The sequence below is a fragment of the Euphorbia lathyris genome, chromosome 3 (assembly GCF_963576675.1).
Source record: "Euphorbia lathyris chromosome 3, ddEupLath1.1, whole genome shotgun sequence".
In the NCBI taxonomy this organism is placed as follows: domain Eukaryota; kingdom Viridiplantae; phylum Streptophyta; class Magnoliopsida; order Malpighiales; family Euphorbiaceae; genus Euphorbia; species Euphorbia lathyris.
Window position 1 is genome coordinate 81,925,387 of NC_088912.1, and position 14,434 is coordinate 81,939,820.

At 32.7% G+C, this 14,434-nt stretch overlaps 2 protein-coding genes across 6 annotated transcripts; one reads left to right on the plus strand and one right to left on the minus strand.

The window, feature by feature from the left end:
• Nucleotides 1–1,919: 1,919 nt before the first annotated feature.
• On the plus strand, nt 1,920–5,212 carry LOC136223959 (uncharacterized). Of its 4 annotated transcripts, none has more exons than XM_066012138.1 (4): nt 1,920–2,135; nt 3,204–3,659; nt 3,744–3,951; nt 4,021–5,212. In XM_066012138.1, the coding sequence occupies exons 2-4, from the start codon at nt 3,378–3,380 to the stop codon at nt 4,386–4,388; spliced, it is 858 nt and encodes a 285-aa protein (XP_065868210.1). In that variant the 5' UTR covers nt 1,920–2,135; nt 3,204–3,377; the 3' UTR covers nt 4,389–5,212. The 4 variants fall into 4 exon arrangements, with proteins under 4 accessions (XP_065868210.1, XP_065868208.1, XP_065868206.1 ...); XM_066012136.1 differs by adding an exon at nt 2,942–3,097 and having other exon boundaries at nt 1,923–2,135; nt 3,744–5,212; XM_066012134.1 differs by having other exon boundaries at nt 1,923–2,135; nt 3,744–5,212.
• A 2,531-nt stretch (nt 5,213–7,743) lies between these two features.
• Nucleotides 7,744–12,758, minus strand: LOC136224864 (dolichol-phosphate mannose synthase subunit 2). 2 transcript variants are annotated; one of them, XM_066013294.1, is made up of 4 exons: nt 12,581–12,758; nt 11,760–11,963; nt 8,235–8,348; nt 7,744–8,156 (listed from the first exon to the last, which is right to left on the minus strand). In XM_066013294.1, the coding sequence occupies exons 3-4, from the start codon at nt 8,322–8,324 to the stop codon at nt 8,004–8,006; spliced, it is 243 nt and encodes an 80-aa protein (XP_065869366.1). In that variant the 5' UTR covers nt 8,325–8,348; nt 11,760–11,963; nt 12,581–12,758; the 3' UTR covers nt 7,744–8,003. The 2 variants fall into 2 exon arrangements, with proteins under 2 accessions (XP_065869366.1, XP_065869365.1); XM_066013293.1 differs by lacking the exon at nt 11,760–11,963 and having other exon boundaries at nt 12,581–12,756.
• Between the last annotated feature and the right edge of the window lie 1,676 nt (nt 12,759–14,434).

A 14,434-nucleotide genomic window follows, 5' to 3' on the forward strand; every position in this document is an offset into this window, starting at 1 on the left:
TATATTTATGTAAATCTCATAGAGAGATAATACCTCAACTGTGTTTTATATTAGAAAAACTAAAGCCGCACAAAATCGCTCGTAGGACTGCAAATAAGCCGAGCGACTAAGTATTCGGTTCGATAAAAGGTTGATCGTGTTCAGTTCGATTTGTAAACGAGCTTCGCTCGGCTCGAATACTAGTGGTGAGCATGCTCGATTTATAGGTTAACGAGCAAGCTCGATTTATAGGTTAATGAGCAACCTCGATTATAATATTCATGAACATGCTTCTGAACAAGTTTAGTCCAATTATTTTTTAATAATAATATTTCTATAAAGAGAAAATATAAAACAACCTAGTTTTATAGATTTAAATAGTCTGTAGTTTTGTGTTATAAAAATTTCAAATCAATATAATTACGGGAAAAGTATAACAATAAAACTTGTGGTTACACCTATTTTCGATCGGCACCCTTGTGGTTTAAAAATTTACAAACTGGTAACTTTATATTCATTCCGTTAGCAAACACATGCCAAATTGACTAACGGTGTTAAAAAAAAGTCAAAAGTCAAAGGAAAAAGAGTTAATTTTATCATTATATTTATTTATTTTATAAATTAACCCTTTTTATTATCTAATTATCACAAACAAACCCCAAAATAAAAAATAAAAATCAATTACACCATCTTTTCCATCTCTCTTTTTTTTTTCCTTTTTTTCCTTTTTTCTCTCTTCTCTCTCATCTTTGTTAATTTTTTTATCTCTCTAGATAAATATAAGGACAATGCTTATTGAAGACTAGTGAATAAACCCAACTTCATCTAAATTGGAATAAACCAAAATTACCGAGAGAATGAATTTGACTTTGCTAATGTTTTGTTTGAGTTTTTGTTCAGACTCATCGTCATAAAACTATCTCGTTCATCCTCATAAAAACTGTCTTGCTCATCCTCATATTTTTTTTATTTGAATGAACCTAAATTGCACAACCTCAAGGACAATAACATAAATTGCAAAACCTCGGGGACAAGAACCTAAACTGCAGAACCGTTTATTCCATGACTCAACAATGGCAGAAAATTTCCATCTTCTCCAACTGGTATTTAAAAGCAAAATTTCTGAATCAGTTATCTATTAAAAGTGTAGACGAAGGGTGTAGAAAATTAAAAGGGAGAAAGAAGGAAATTTTTCTAATTTATTTTATATTTTATTTAATTCAAAGATTTTGCTTTCATCTAATTCAGAAATTATAAACTTTCATCATGTTGTGGGTGTTTATTATATATAAGTTACAACGTAAATTAAAAGAGAAAAGAGATAAAGATGCGAGAGAAAAGAGAGAAAGAAAAGATTAAAGAGAGACGGGGAAGCTGATGTAATTGAATTTTATTTTTTATTTTGAAGTTTGTTTGTCATAATTAGATAATAAATGAGTTAATTTATAAAATAAATAAATATAAGGACAAAATTAACTTTTTTTTTTCCTTTTCCTTTGACTTTTTTTAACACCGTTAGTCAATTTGGTATGTGTAACCACAAGATTTATTTTTGTACTTTTCTTTATAATTAATGAACATATTTAATAAGTTGTTTATGAGCTAAGTTCATGAATTGACTTGGTGACCTATTCATGAACAGGTTCATTAACAAGTTCTTGAGCATACCAAAATATTGAGCTCCAGTTCCAGCTCGTCAATTTTATGATGAGCCGAGCATGAACATATAAAAGCTCGACTGTGCTCGATTTCTAATCGTTGTGCAGTTGTCTTTATATAATTATGTTCCATATAAAATATGTTAAGAGATAAATATATACCAAAATTATTTTAGAAAAGTTAACTTTCAAAGTGTCTAATTTGAAAGGGAGTGGTGTAATGTCCTTAAATATATAAGGGCCTCTGAATTGAGCTATGTAATTTACACTTTTTTTATTTAGACCTTCCCCCTAAATTGAACCCTCTTTAATGTGCATAAATATATAAGGGCCTCTGAATTGAGCTATGTAATTTACACTTTTTTATTTAGAACTTCCCCCTAAATTGAACCCTCTTTTTTTTTCTTTCCATTCCTGCGTTTGGTTTCTAGGTTTTTAGAGTCTGAAAACAAAGAAGAGTGCGCAGGGGAACTGGGGACGGCAGATTCACTCAAAAAGGTTAGTTTGTATTTCTTCTTGTAATTCTTCATGTATTTTTCCCAAATTAGAAACATATAAAAGTAGAATTACTAACTTTGATTTGATTGCAATCTGATTCTGCTAAAAAAATTATGTTTCCTGTGTTTTTCAATCTTTCTATACTTTAATTGATAGCCAGAGTTCATAAATTTCCATCTCAGTAGATATGCCAAAATAAGATTACATCAAGCTCATCTTTCCACAGCTAATTTCAATGAATTATAATTTGCCCAAATTACATGTTTCTGATTTCGAAAACAATAATTTACTCGAAAACCCTTGGGAAAAAAAAATCCTCGAGGTCAATGATTACTGCAAGTCAACGGGGGTGGAATTTTGGGGGAGGCTAGAGATGTTAACTAGCCGAACCCATACCAAAGTATGGGTAGGGTGAGATTGAGCTCGGCTCGAGCTAGAAAATTTAGACTCTTGCCGATTCTGAGCTCGAGCAAATAGTTTACGAGCTACCCTAGCTCATGAACACCCCTTGTAGCCAGGCTTTATGTGATTAAATATTCAAGTTTGGTGAATTCTGGGTGTAAAGGCCGATCTGCTTGTTGGAAGAATGCGCAACAATACCGGGTATCTCATGGAAGATCAATAGAATTAGAAACACGATTTATGAAATCAAAGTTTAAAAACACAATAAAATTCAAGCTTTAGGGTTCCAAATAAGAAGAATCCCATGAACACAAATAGGTTTTGGTCTAGAGATTAATTAAATGGTCATTAACCATTGTAATAGTTATTCAGCTATTATAACAGTTGATCCACTTTTATACCAGAAGTAACCCAAAAACAAAAATGAAACCAATCTAAGCTCCCGGGACCCAAAAATGGCGATTGGCTGTTGTAACAGTCAATCGGTTATCACAAAATTCGACCAAAGGGAAGATCAGAAAAAGGGAGGGAAGTGAAGATATCAAATAAACACGGATCTGGTATTACGAAATCAATTACTTTTTCATTTGCTTGCTGTGTTACAATGTAATTCTTTTGTTATCCATTGAAATAATCCTAGCTATTTTTCTTGTATGTACTCTCTAGATCGAAAGCTTATTGGAGTCTCGTGCATTATTGAAGGTATTGGGACGGGTGGTAGTCACTGTTCATTGCAGAGATTGAAAGCTCGTTCGCATTATAAATACTATCAAGTTCGTTACAAATAATGCACTCTTCTATTGTACAATTACAAACACTTCTATCCTAAACTTCTACCTAATGAAACCATCTGGATTCACTCGTGACGATGATGTGCTATTATGCTCTCTTTATGTGGAGATGATGCAAGATACGATTAACAAAAGAAAGAAAGACAAAGGAAACACGTGGAGACGAGTAGAAACCGCGTACAATGCAAGGGAACAAACGAAATTGAAGTATAGGAACTGGAAATCATTGGAATGTCGATACTATAAAATTGAGGGAGCTGTCAAAATGTTAAAAGGATGTCTTAGACAAATTGAACAGATGAATCCAAATGGTGCATCGGATCGAGATATAGTTAGTATTTCTTATTTCTTTACTAGTATTACTTCAAAATTTAGGCATGTGGATGTTTTCATACTATTGCATAATGTATTGCAGATGGATCAAGCGAAACAACTTATGAAGACGGATCCAAAATTCAAAAATGGATTCAAGTTTGATCATGTGTGGTCTATGTTGAAAGACTTCAGTAAATATTCGGACCACGTTCCCAAGGCAAGTCCAAAGAAAAAGATGCAAAATCCATCAGTTTCATCTTTGAAGTCTGAGAATCCGACTTCTGAATTTCCAGTTCATAAATCTCCAGGTTTGTCTGATATCTCTATTGAATTGAATGAAAATAATTCCACCTCAAGATCTTCTGAAAAACCAATAGGTGTCAAAAAGGAAAAACTTAAAAAGAAAAAAGGAAGTCCATTAGAAGAATCAATGACAAAAGTGAAAGGAAATGTAAAATTGTGCGAGTTGTTAGTCGAAGCAAATGCAATCGAAAGGAATGCAAAATTGTGCGAGTTGTTAGCAGAAGCAAATGCCCTTAGCAAAAAGCATTTGAAAATCGAAGAAGATAAAATAATGGCGATGGATATCAATACCATTGAAGATCCACTTGTTCGTGATTATTTTAGGCGAAGGCAATTTGAAATAGCGAAATCTAAATTTGAAGAAGACGACGGGAGTGACCACCTTCGTCATCAGGGGTTATTCACACCCGTGGTTCTTGAAGTACCAGGAATGGAAAACTAATGTCATAAATTTTATTTTTGTAATATTAAAAAATCATCCAATTTTGCATTTTATTTCTTTTATAGTCCAGATTCGGTCAATAATAGTCTCTAAGAAGAACATAAGAACATGCATAGGATAGGTAAATCATATTTTTGCACAGAGATTAAAAAATATTAAAAAAAGTTACATAGTTTGGCTTACTCAGTTTGGTTGATGTGAGAAACTGAAGGGAGGAAATGAATAACATTGACCGAGTTAGATTAAGTGATCTGTAAAAAAAATTTAATCCATGTATAAAAGTATGGTTTAGATGTTGTACACGTGTCTTTTCTAGTGAATGTTATTGCGATCACAGGAATCCGATTAAAAGATTACAAGATAAATCAAATGTAAAGTTGGATCACAGGAATCGGATTAAAGGATTACAAGATAAATCAAATGTAAAGTTGGATGATTTTTATGGATTGATTCAAAAAATTCGACTGTGGAACAGGACGAGTAGTGGTTCTTCCATTCAAATGATGTCTCATCATTTCAACTGCTGATGTGACATCATTTGAGTAGAGGGACTACTATTGGTCCATATCCACAGTAGAATTTCTCGATCCTGATGTTAAGAAATTTAGTTGTGTAACATTAATGTTCTATTCCTAATATTTGGAGGATTATGGATGTAATTAGTTCCTATCATCATTTTTTTCCGATAGGCAAGGTAAGTCTACCCCACCTCAAAAGTCAGAACAAACCACAGACCTCGATGAGGATTCAAACATATGTTTATTTACCAGATTATTAATTATTGTTATGTATTAACTTGTTGTAATTATGTTTATATTGTGCTTTTTGTTTGTGTATTATTTTAATTATTGTTATTTTATTTAGCATAAAATTTAATAGGTTATGTAATTTAATCATTTCCAGTATTTAAGTCCGAAAATTTTAGGTTACTCTTAAAGTAATACTTCAGATCAATTAATTCAGATCAATTAATTCAAAACATATGTATATATATTTTTTCTTTCCACCAATTATATCCATGTAGTGGTATTCAAAACGATTTTCATTGGTTGGAAATATTACTGAAAAAGTATCGTAAAATTTCTCATTTAAATCATTGTTTCTACCACCACAAAAAGGCATCTCATCTCTCTCACTTTTACCTGTCCATTTTCTGTATAAATTATATTTCACACTAAATTTTTCACTGCTCAATTAGAAAATTGCAGTTTTGTTACCACAAGCCTTCCTAAGAGAAATATAGAATTACAGTGCAGCTTTGTGTTAGCTTGAACCTTGAATTGGCCATTCAGATTTATGTTTATTAGAAGCTGGAGATTCTTAAGGTTTAGATTACCTGGATATTCATTTGGTCATTTAGGTTATAATAGACACAAAAAATTTACAACACAATCAAAATGTACATTTGTACACTTCTAATATTTAACTCAAAAGGTTTATAAAATTTATCACCCGTTTTTATCTAATTTTAAATTTCTATTCTTGTATTTTTTTTAAGGCCCTGCCCTCATACCTTAAATATTCATGATACATTTTGAGGGAGCGTTTGGTTTGGGATCTTTAGGAATGGGAATGGGAATGGGATGGTGTTATTCCCTTTGTTTTTGTTTGTTTAAAAAAAAAACTCATTCTCTTTACCCATTTTAGATTATGGGTTTACCCCACCTTTAGATTAAGCCCATTACCCCAAGCCTGTAGGGAATTGGATTCCCTTTACCTTTATTCACTTTCCTAAACATATCCAAATATATAGGAGAATTAATGCTTATTCATTTCCTTTAGTTTTCCTTTATTTATTTTTTTTCCCTTACCCCTGTGAACCAAACACCCCCTCCCTAAATATAATGTCTAAGGATTGATTAAAAATTAAATTAGTAATTTTAACAAATAAATAATATATTTTCTATTTTCTTTCAACTCTAAATTCTCATCATTTTAAACAAACAATACATAAATATCGTTTGCCGCGTGAACTTGTCTAAAAACTTGATTGACCCCTAAACTTTGAAAGTATCCTGATAGTCCTCTCAACTTGCATAAAATATTTAGTTAGCCTCCTAAACTTGTGTAAAATATAATCAATTGGTCACTCAGTTGCAAAAAAGCAAGTTAAATACGAAAGATGTATTCCACACATTTAAAAAAAACATAAAATGGTCAAAATCAGGATATGTGGTTTTGATATTAAAGAAGATAAGTTTTATAGTTAAGCAAGTAGTAATTTCTTTTTAATTATGTAATAATATTCTAAAATGCGTAGAATATATCTTTCACATTTAACTTACTTTTTTGCAGTCGAGCTATCAATTGATTACATTTTACATAAGTTCAGGAGACTAACTAAATATTTTATGCAAATTGAGAGGGATATCAGGACACTTTGAAAATTCAGGGGACCAATCAAACTTTTTGAACAAGTTCAGAGGGCAAACGATGTATTAATTTTTTTTTTTTTAATCTTACATCCCATCTATCTCCATACAAGTCTTTTTTTCTCCCTATTTTAAGTGCATGCAAACTAGATTTTTCAAGTAACAATTACAATGATGAAATTAAAATTAAACTCAAAACCATAATTGTCAAAATCGGACCAATCAAAGAACCGGAAAAGCTAAAGAATCAAGGACAAGCTTCAACTGGAGTCTAACCGAGGTTAAAAAAAGCATGTAGAAAGTTGTATTTCTACTTAAATGATGGTACAATGGTATGTATGTTTTCACCTTGAAGTTCAAGGTTCGAATCTCAACCGCGACTGGGTCAACCAGCTCACAGTTAACCCAGCTGTTCGAGCGGTTCTGGTTCGGTTAGATTCCATTGATGGAAAAACCAAAGCACCCCTGATCTAGAAATGTGACCAGTTCCGGTTAAGCCAGTTAACCTGGCCTAACAACTATGCTCAAAACATATTATTATTGTGAAACTAAAAGAAATAATAATAATAAAGAAGACTGCATCAAGCCGAACCAAGTTTTGAGCTGATAGTTTGTTCTGTTGGTTGGGCACAGCTACATCCAAGGCATATTCCCTTTCAGTTGCTCAATACACAATTCTACTTTTCATTCAAAAAGAATATTACCTGAGTATTTCTTACCCAATATACTACATTATTATTGCTCATATTATTTTATAATTGACATGTTTATATATTTAAGAACTTAATAAAATTATAACTAACGAAATCATACATTAATTGAGCAGTGTATAAAATATAAATATTTTTCTAATAACATAAGCAAAAACAAAAAGATAAATAATAACCTAATCCTAGGATTATAAAAAGAATGCAATTAAGCACTACATACAAGAATCCACAACTATACACACTGAACACACAAAAAGAAAAAAAACAAAAACAAACAAGTAAAATTATTTACATTAAAATTGAGAGAAAAAAACACAACTTGGCACAACAGTAACCCAATTTTAATAACCTTGTGTTTTTTTTTAAATGATAATAATAACAAATACCTATAAGCTCAAGCAATAACTTCCTTTTGTTTTTTGCCACTAATAATTGAAAACAAAAATTCCATGGAGCATTGAATTGAAAATGGCAGCAACAAACTGATACCCATAATTTTTCTGATTTTAAAGAGATGGTTTAGCTGATTGGCATTAGGCCTTCTTCTTTTTGGATTTGAGCATCACAATTCCAATAAACACACATAACAAGGAAAGGAGAGTTACACCAGCATACACAGGTATGAGTATGGCATATTCTTGTGGTAGGAAATACCTGTGTACAAAGTGATCATTCTCCACAAATGGCTGCAAAACAAACACCATATTTCATTATTACTACTCACCTCATCAATTATACTTATTACCATCAACTCACTTACTTACCAGGATAATCACCCATAATGTATAATATGTGAAAATCGATACACTCACGAATGATAACAGAAAACCAACTGCCCTGTCTGCTAATTCCATCCTATTTTTGCTGATTGCTGGAAACTGTAAATAACAAAACCATATAAATATGAACACAGTCACATATGTTTGAGCAATGTTTCAATAAGATCACAAAAGTTCATCTTGTCTCAATATTGCTATTGTATCGATACAGTCACATTGAATGTTTTCAGGCTACACTCTCACCGGAGTTGCTGATTTGACAAGACTTACTCAAGTCATTCATTCCATGTGGACGCTTCATTTTCCTAGAAACAAAGTCTGACTATTAAAGTTATATGTTGTGTTAGAGAGAGAAGAGGGAGGGATGAAACAAATTGTATGACATGTGGTTTTAAGTGAATTTATATGGTGCTTACGTGGAATGGATGACTTGAGTAAGCGTCCATGTCATCAATTCCAGTGAGAGTAAAAGGGCGGCCCGGTCGCATTACGCGTCCCCGCTGAGCGAGGGTCCGGGGAGGGGTCCCACCACAAGGGTGTATTGGGGGCAAGCCTTCCCTTGCCAATTTAATTGGCAAGAGGCCGCTCCTAAGACTCGAACCCGTGACCTCAGGTCACACGGCAACAACGTTTTACCGTTGCGCCAAGGCTCGCCCTCGAGTGAGAGTAAAAGGCCGCTCCAGTGAGAGTATCGCTAGAAAATGTTCAATGTGACTTTTACGGGTACAATATCAATGATGTGTATATATGTAAATAAGTGAAACAACACAAAAAAAACACAGGTGAAAGGGAAAAAACAACAAAGATGAGAAAACTGCATCAAATTGATGTTGAGAAAGAGATTTGATGATGGTTGAGATGAATAGGGGTTTTCTCCCACAAATTTGATGTTGCATCAAAAATTTGATGCTGATGCAACATGAAATAATATTTTATTATTATCTTTTTACTTTTTCATTTACTTATATATATATATATATAGTATTGTATATTTTGTTATATAAATATCATTATTTGTAAGGAATCTTTTGTTTGGAGAAAGGAAATAGGTTGGAGCAAAAACACTGTAGCAACATTAAAACAGAGAGAGAGAGTGAAGAAAATACGGTTTAATGTAGCAAATTAATGGAATGGGTTGGAGATGGTCCAGGCACAGGGAGATCCATACATCAATAAAGTGAATTTTCATAAAACATGAGTCAATGTAATGATTGTCCAGGCATGCTGCATTATTTTCTCCCCACTCTTAAAAATTTAACAACTTCAAAACTTCTTATGTAAAGGGACCAAAAAGATTGTTTGAATTCTGTCTGAATCAATCTAAGAGTTTTGAATTTAATTGAGCAACTTGGCTATAAATAAAGATATTTGGCTATGAAAATACTAGATAATCCTAAATAACCCTTATTCCATCAGAGAAATAATTCAACCTTTGATATAAAATTTTAGCAATACTTGATTAGTTGACCTTGTAACTTGCAGAAACAATCATTAACCAAGAAAAAATCTAATAAATACAATTAAGGTCCAATATCTCTACTCAAATTGACAAGCAAAAAACTCAGTATTATATCCATAAGTTTAAAAGTATGGTTGCTTTATGAATCCTACAATATTATTCTAGCACCGTCCATCAGCATCAACACCATATGACAGTCGACAACAGCTGATTCAAGGGAGTTTGAAATGCGAAAGTGATGTTATAATATCAAGTACCATTCACAATAATATTGATTCCGATAAATGGGAGTATAATATGCACCTACATCTGAGGTTCCAGATTATTCACTAAAATTTTGCAGTAAACTGAAAGCATCAGTTTAGAAACAACAACCGGACCAAGATTATTAGTTAACTAAGACATCGGACAACCTACCAAATTTACTAGCTAACAGAGATATAAGATAACAATTTCAGTTCCTATTTCAGTTAGATTGTCTGAGTTACATAAGCAAAAAAATTTACCAATAATGATTCTACATGAAACTGTCATGAACGAGCTGTTGCTGTTTTAGAGTCCTAATTAGTATTATGTTTTAGAGTCCTAATTAATAATCTATTATTTTAAATTAGGATTCATGCATTAGTTAGTTTCCATCTAGGATTTATTTCCGTAATACTAGTTGTTTCTACTTAGGATTCATGCATTAATTAGTTACCATTTAGGATAGGTCTTGGTTTCTTTCTGCAATTAGTGATTATTTTCTATTCCTAATTAGTTGCTGATTTTCTAAGCTTTCCTATTTTGTTGCTGCTGCTTACGCAGCCCTGGTTTTCCTATTTTGTTGCTGCTGCCTACGCAGTCCTTGTTAGGTTGTAACTCTGTCTCTTCTATTTAAAGGGCAGATTATTAATAGAATAGTTATCAGTTAAAAATCCAATTAAAACCTTAAGAGATCACAGAGTTCTCTCTTAACAAGCTCCTAACAATTCTGAGAACTTGGGGTTCTCTCTTAACGAGTTCCTAACCGTTCTCAACAAGATAGGTAACAGAAGGGAGACTTTTAAGCATTCTTTCCTAGAGGATTTTAGGGTACAAGGCCCCGTAACAAGATCCCAAACCCGTGTTCATAACAGAAAGACTTCACACCAAAACCGCTGAACCACATCATAATTAGACTTATCTGAAGAGACATTACAGAAGACACTAACACGAACACTGGTATGGTATACAAACAAGTATGCCACAAAAATATCTCATCTTCAATTTCCTAATGTACATAGAAAGTTAGAAACAACTATGACCTCAATTGGATTACTACTTGTTCATTTTCATTAACAAGAACAGGTATCTTATAATTAAAATTGCTATGTTATAAAACCAATGGATACTAAGTACAAGAGTCGTGAATTACTATTAAGGAGAGGACTTTACTCCAAAATAACATTTTTTTTTTATCAAACTGAACACTTGTATTTTTTAACAATTTTACCTAATTGGAACATGTGTTATCGTTCAAAGCATGGTATATATATCCAATCAGATGATAACTCCTGTTCCAGTTGGGGCAAATTGTCCATAGATGCAACTTGAATGTTGTGCTTTCGTTAAGCAAAGTGGATATTTAACACGCCCCCTCACGCCAAATCATATGGGGGCGTGAAGCAAAAATGAGCAACCCAACATTGAATAGCATGGGTCTCATACTATGTACATAAAGACCGAACTCACCCCAAATGTATTGCCTTACACATATAAGTAGCCATATAGCTCAATGTGGGATAATTTAATAGGTTGTTTCAGAAATGTTCATAGCAGATAAATAGGTGAAATTTTGAATAGAAAAAGGGATGAATTAATTCTAAATGCCTTCAGGATAGTATAACAAAGGGATCTATCTTAAAAGTAGGAAAAATCAACAGAAATCAGTCAGATATCTCAATAACAAATAGTCATAGCAAAATTTTCATTGATTAACAAGGAAAGAATGAGAAACCTATAAATATAGGGCAAAGAAAACAAATATAGAAAAAAAATTAAGAAGCTAGGTATAAAGATAGAAGAAATACCAGGGATCGAGCGAAAATGGAAAGGCAATCAACAGTTCGTAGGAGTAAGATGAAAGGAAGGATTTGTGGAATTGAGCAACAAATATTATGAATTGAAGATACAAGGTGCAAATGGCGCCGGCGTCAGTGATGTAGCATGTGGCCAGGTGTTTTTGGGTAATGGGGAGACGGCTATAGTTGTAGTGAGGGAGGCTGTGGCTGCAACTGCAACGAGAAATGCCGCAACGGAGTAAAACAGACCCAAAGAGAGATTCGAACTCTATTAGACTAAATTCCACATCTACACTATGCTACATTAGTATCTCGAGGCTCTAGCATTTAAACGGTGAATATGACATGAATCTCTAAATTATTATTATTATCATGGTTTTAAAAACCGGACCGGACATCAAACCGGTAGGACGAAGGGTTCAGGGACGTCATAAATAATTTATATATTATATATTATAAAATAAAATTCTAATAAATTAAACAGAGACTAATGAACATAAACAAACATTGATAACATTGACAAACTAATGAACAGAAACCAAAATCAAGCCCTCACAAGCATTCACATTTTATCAGAAACAAAAACCAAGCATTGAACAGAAACAAACTGATGAACAGACCAAATATCAAGCCTTCACAAACAAAAATCAAGCACATAAACAAAAATAGCCTTCACAAACAACAATCGGTTTCATGTGGACTATTCAGACCAAATATGTAATATAAGAAAGACAAATTCAAACCAAACCACATTTTAGGAAAACACTAAATACCAGGCAAGTGGAGAAAACGGGAAAGAGAGTGAAATATCAGGGAAGAGGAAAAAATACCAGGTAAATAGAGTACCGCCGTCGCCGTGGTGGTCGGTTCTGAAATCTCCGGCCAGAGAAGGAGGCAGGGCAATACGCAGCAGCTGAAGAAAACACCCAAATCACAGGTTAGGGTTCCATCGTTTTGTTTGGCGAAGGAAGGAAGAAATGAAAACGAAGAGGAGAAGAAATGAAGTCGTTTTGTTTGGTTTGGGTCTGTCAAAAATAATTAAAGTGGGATAAGTTATAATTGGTCCTCAAAATTCTATATCTTTTATAAATGAGGCTAAGTAAAAAATATATCAGCAGCTCTATCTTTGCAAAATATTGCAGCAAAATTTTTTTTTCACCTTTGAAAATTGTTTTGATGCATGGGATACATAACCTTTGAAAATGTTTCGCACATTCGTAGTATCTCTAAATTGTAAGAAGAATCATGCCTTGTGTCGCTGACACGACTTGATTACACGGTTTCATATGATGATTCATGTTAACCGGAATCATTTCGGAACTAAAGTTTTGTTGTTGTTGATTAAGCTCATGTCTGCCATTACCATTGTTTTGCCTTTGGTATTGAAGCAAGAGAGACATGTTTTTGGAAACAATTAAGTTGTTGAATCTTCTATTAATATGACTAACGGCAGTAAATGAGTTAAACCGTAATATGATCTGCCCCTGTTGCTTAGGGCTATAAATGAGTTGATCTGTTCATGAGCAGCTCGATGTCCGGCTCATTAAAATCTCAACATTGTTCATTTCGATTTGTAAATTATTTGAGTTTGACTACGATTTTGAGACTCGATTCATAAAGGAACTGAGCTTAAACACGATGAAATTTAGCTTGAAAACTCGCGAGTATGTTCGATTATAAGTTCGTGAACAAGCTGATGAATAAGTTTATGAACAAGCCTGATTATATATTCATAAACATGCTCGATTATAAAGCTCGTGAAAAAACTCATGAATAAAATTTGTTTTGTAGGTTTCAAAATCAAAACTATGTAGTTTTGTGTATTTATATCTAATAATTAGATATAAGTAGATATATTTAAATTTAGTAATAAGTTACGATTTAATTTGTTCACGAACTTTGCCCATGAGTTTGATTATGAATATAATTAATGAGTTGTTTGCGAGCAAAATTAAATAATTAATGAGATGTTCGCGAGCAAAGTCAATGAACATAATTAACGAGATGCTCGCGAGAAAAACTCATGGATAAATAAATGAGCTGCTCGCGAGCAAATCTCATTAACAAATAAACGAGTTACTCGCGAGCAGATAATTTCCTTAATGACCCAAGTTTGAACAAGATTTTGATATCGAATTGAGCTCGAAGCTCGGTTCAAACTCGTAAATTTCCACAAAACCGAACATGAGCAGGCTAAAGCTTTGCTCTGCTCATGCTCCGTTTGATTAATTACATCTTTGTTGTTGCTCCATCTATAGGACTCCAACGATAGATTAAAGTGCCACACGAGTCGCTTCCTTAACATGGATTAATTAATTAATTATACATATTAATATTTTATTGGTAAATGTATCATATATTATCAAATTATTGATTCAGCACACAAATAGTATATATATGTAGTGCGTCAATGTACAGTAAAACATCTTTATATAGTTGTTAAGAAGTATTAACTTTTGATGTCATAGAATATTAACTTTTGATGATGTGATATATTGACTTGATGACGTGATATGTTAACTTGATGATATGTTAAATAGCGTGTTAGATTTTTTTTTTTTGCTAACTCTGTAAAACAAATGTCACATTCTTCTATTTACAAATCCATTAAACACCAAAGTTTTTTTTTTTTACTTTTCCATTAAAAAATTTAGATATATATTGCATCAAAGTTTGAGTGTGAG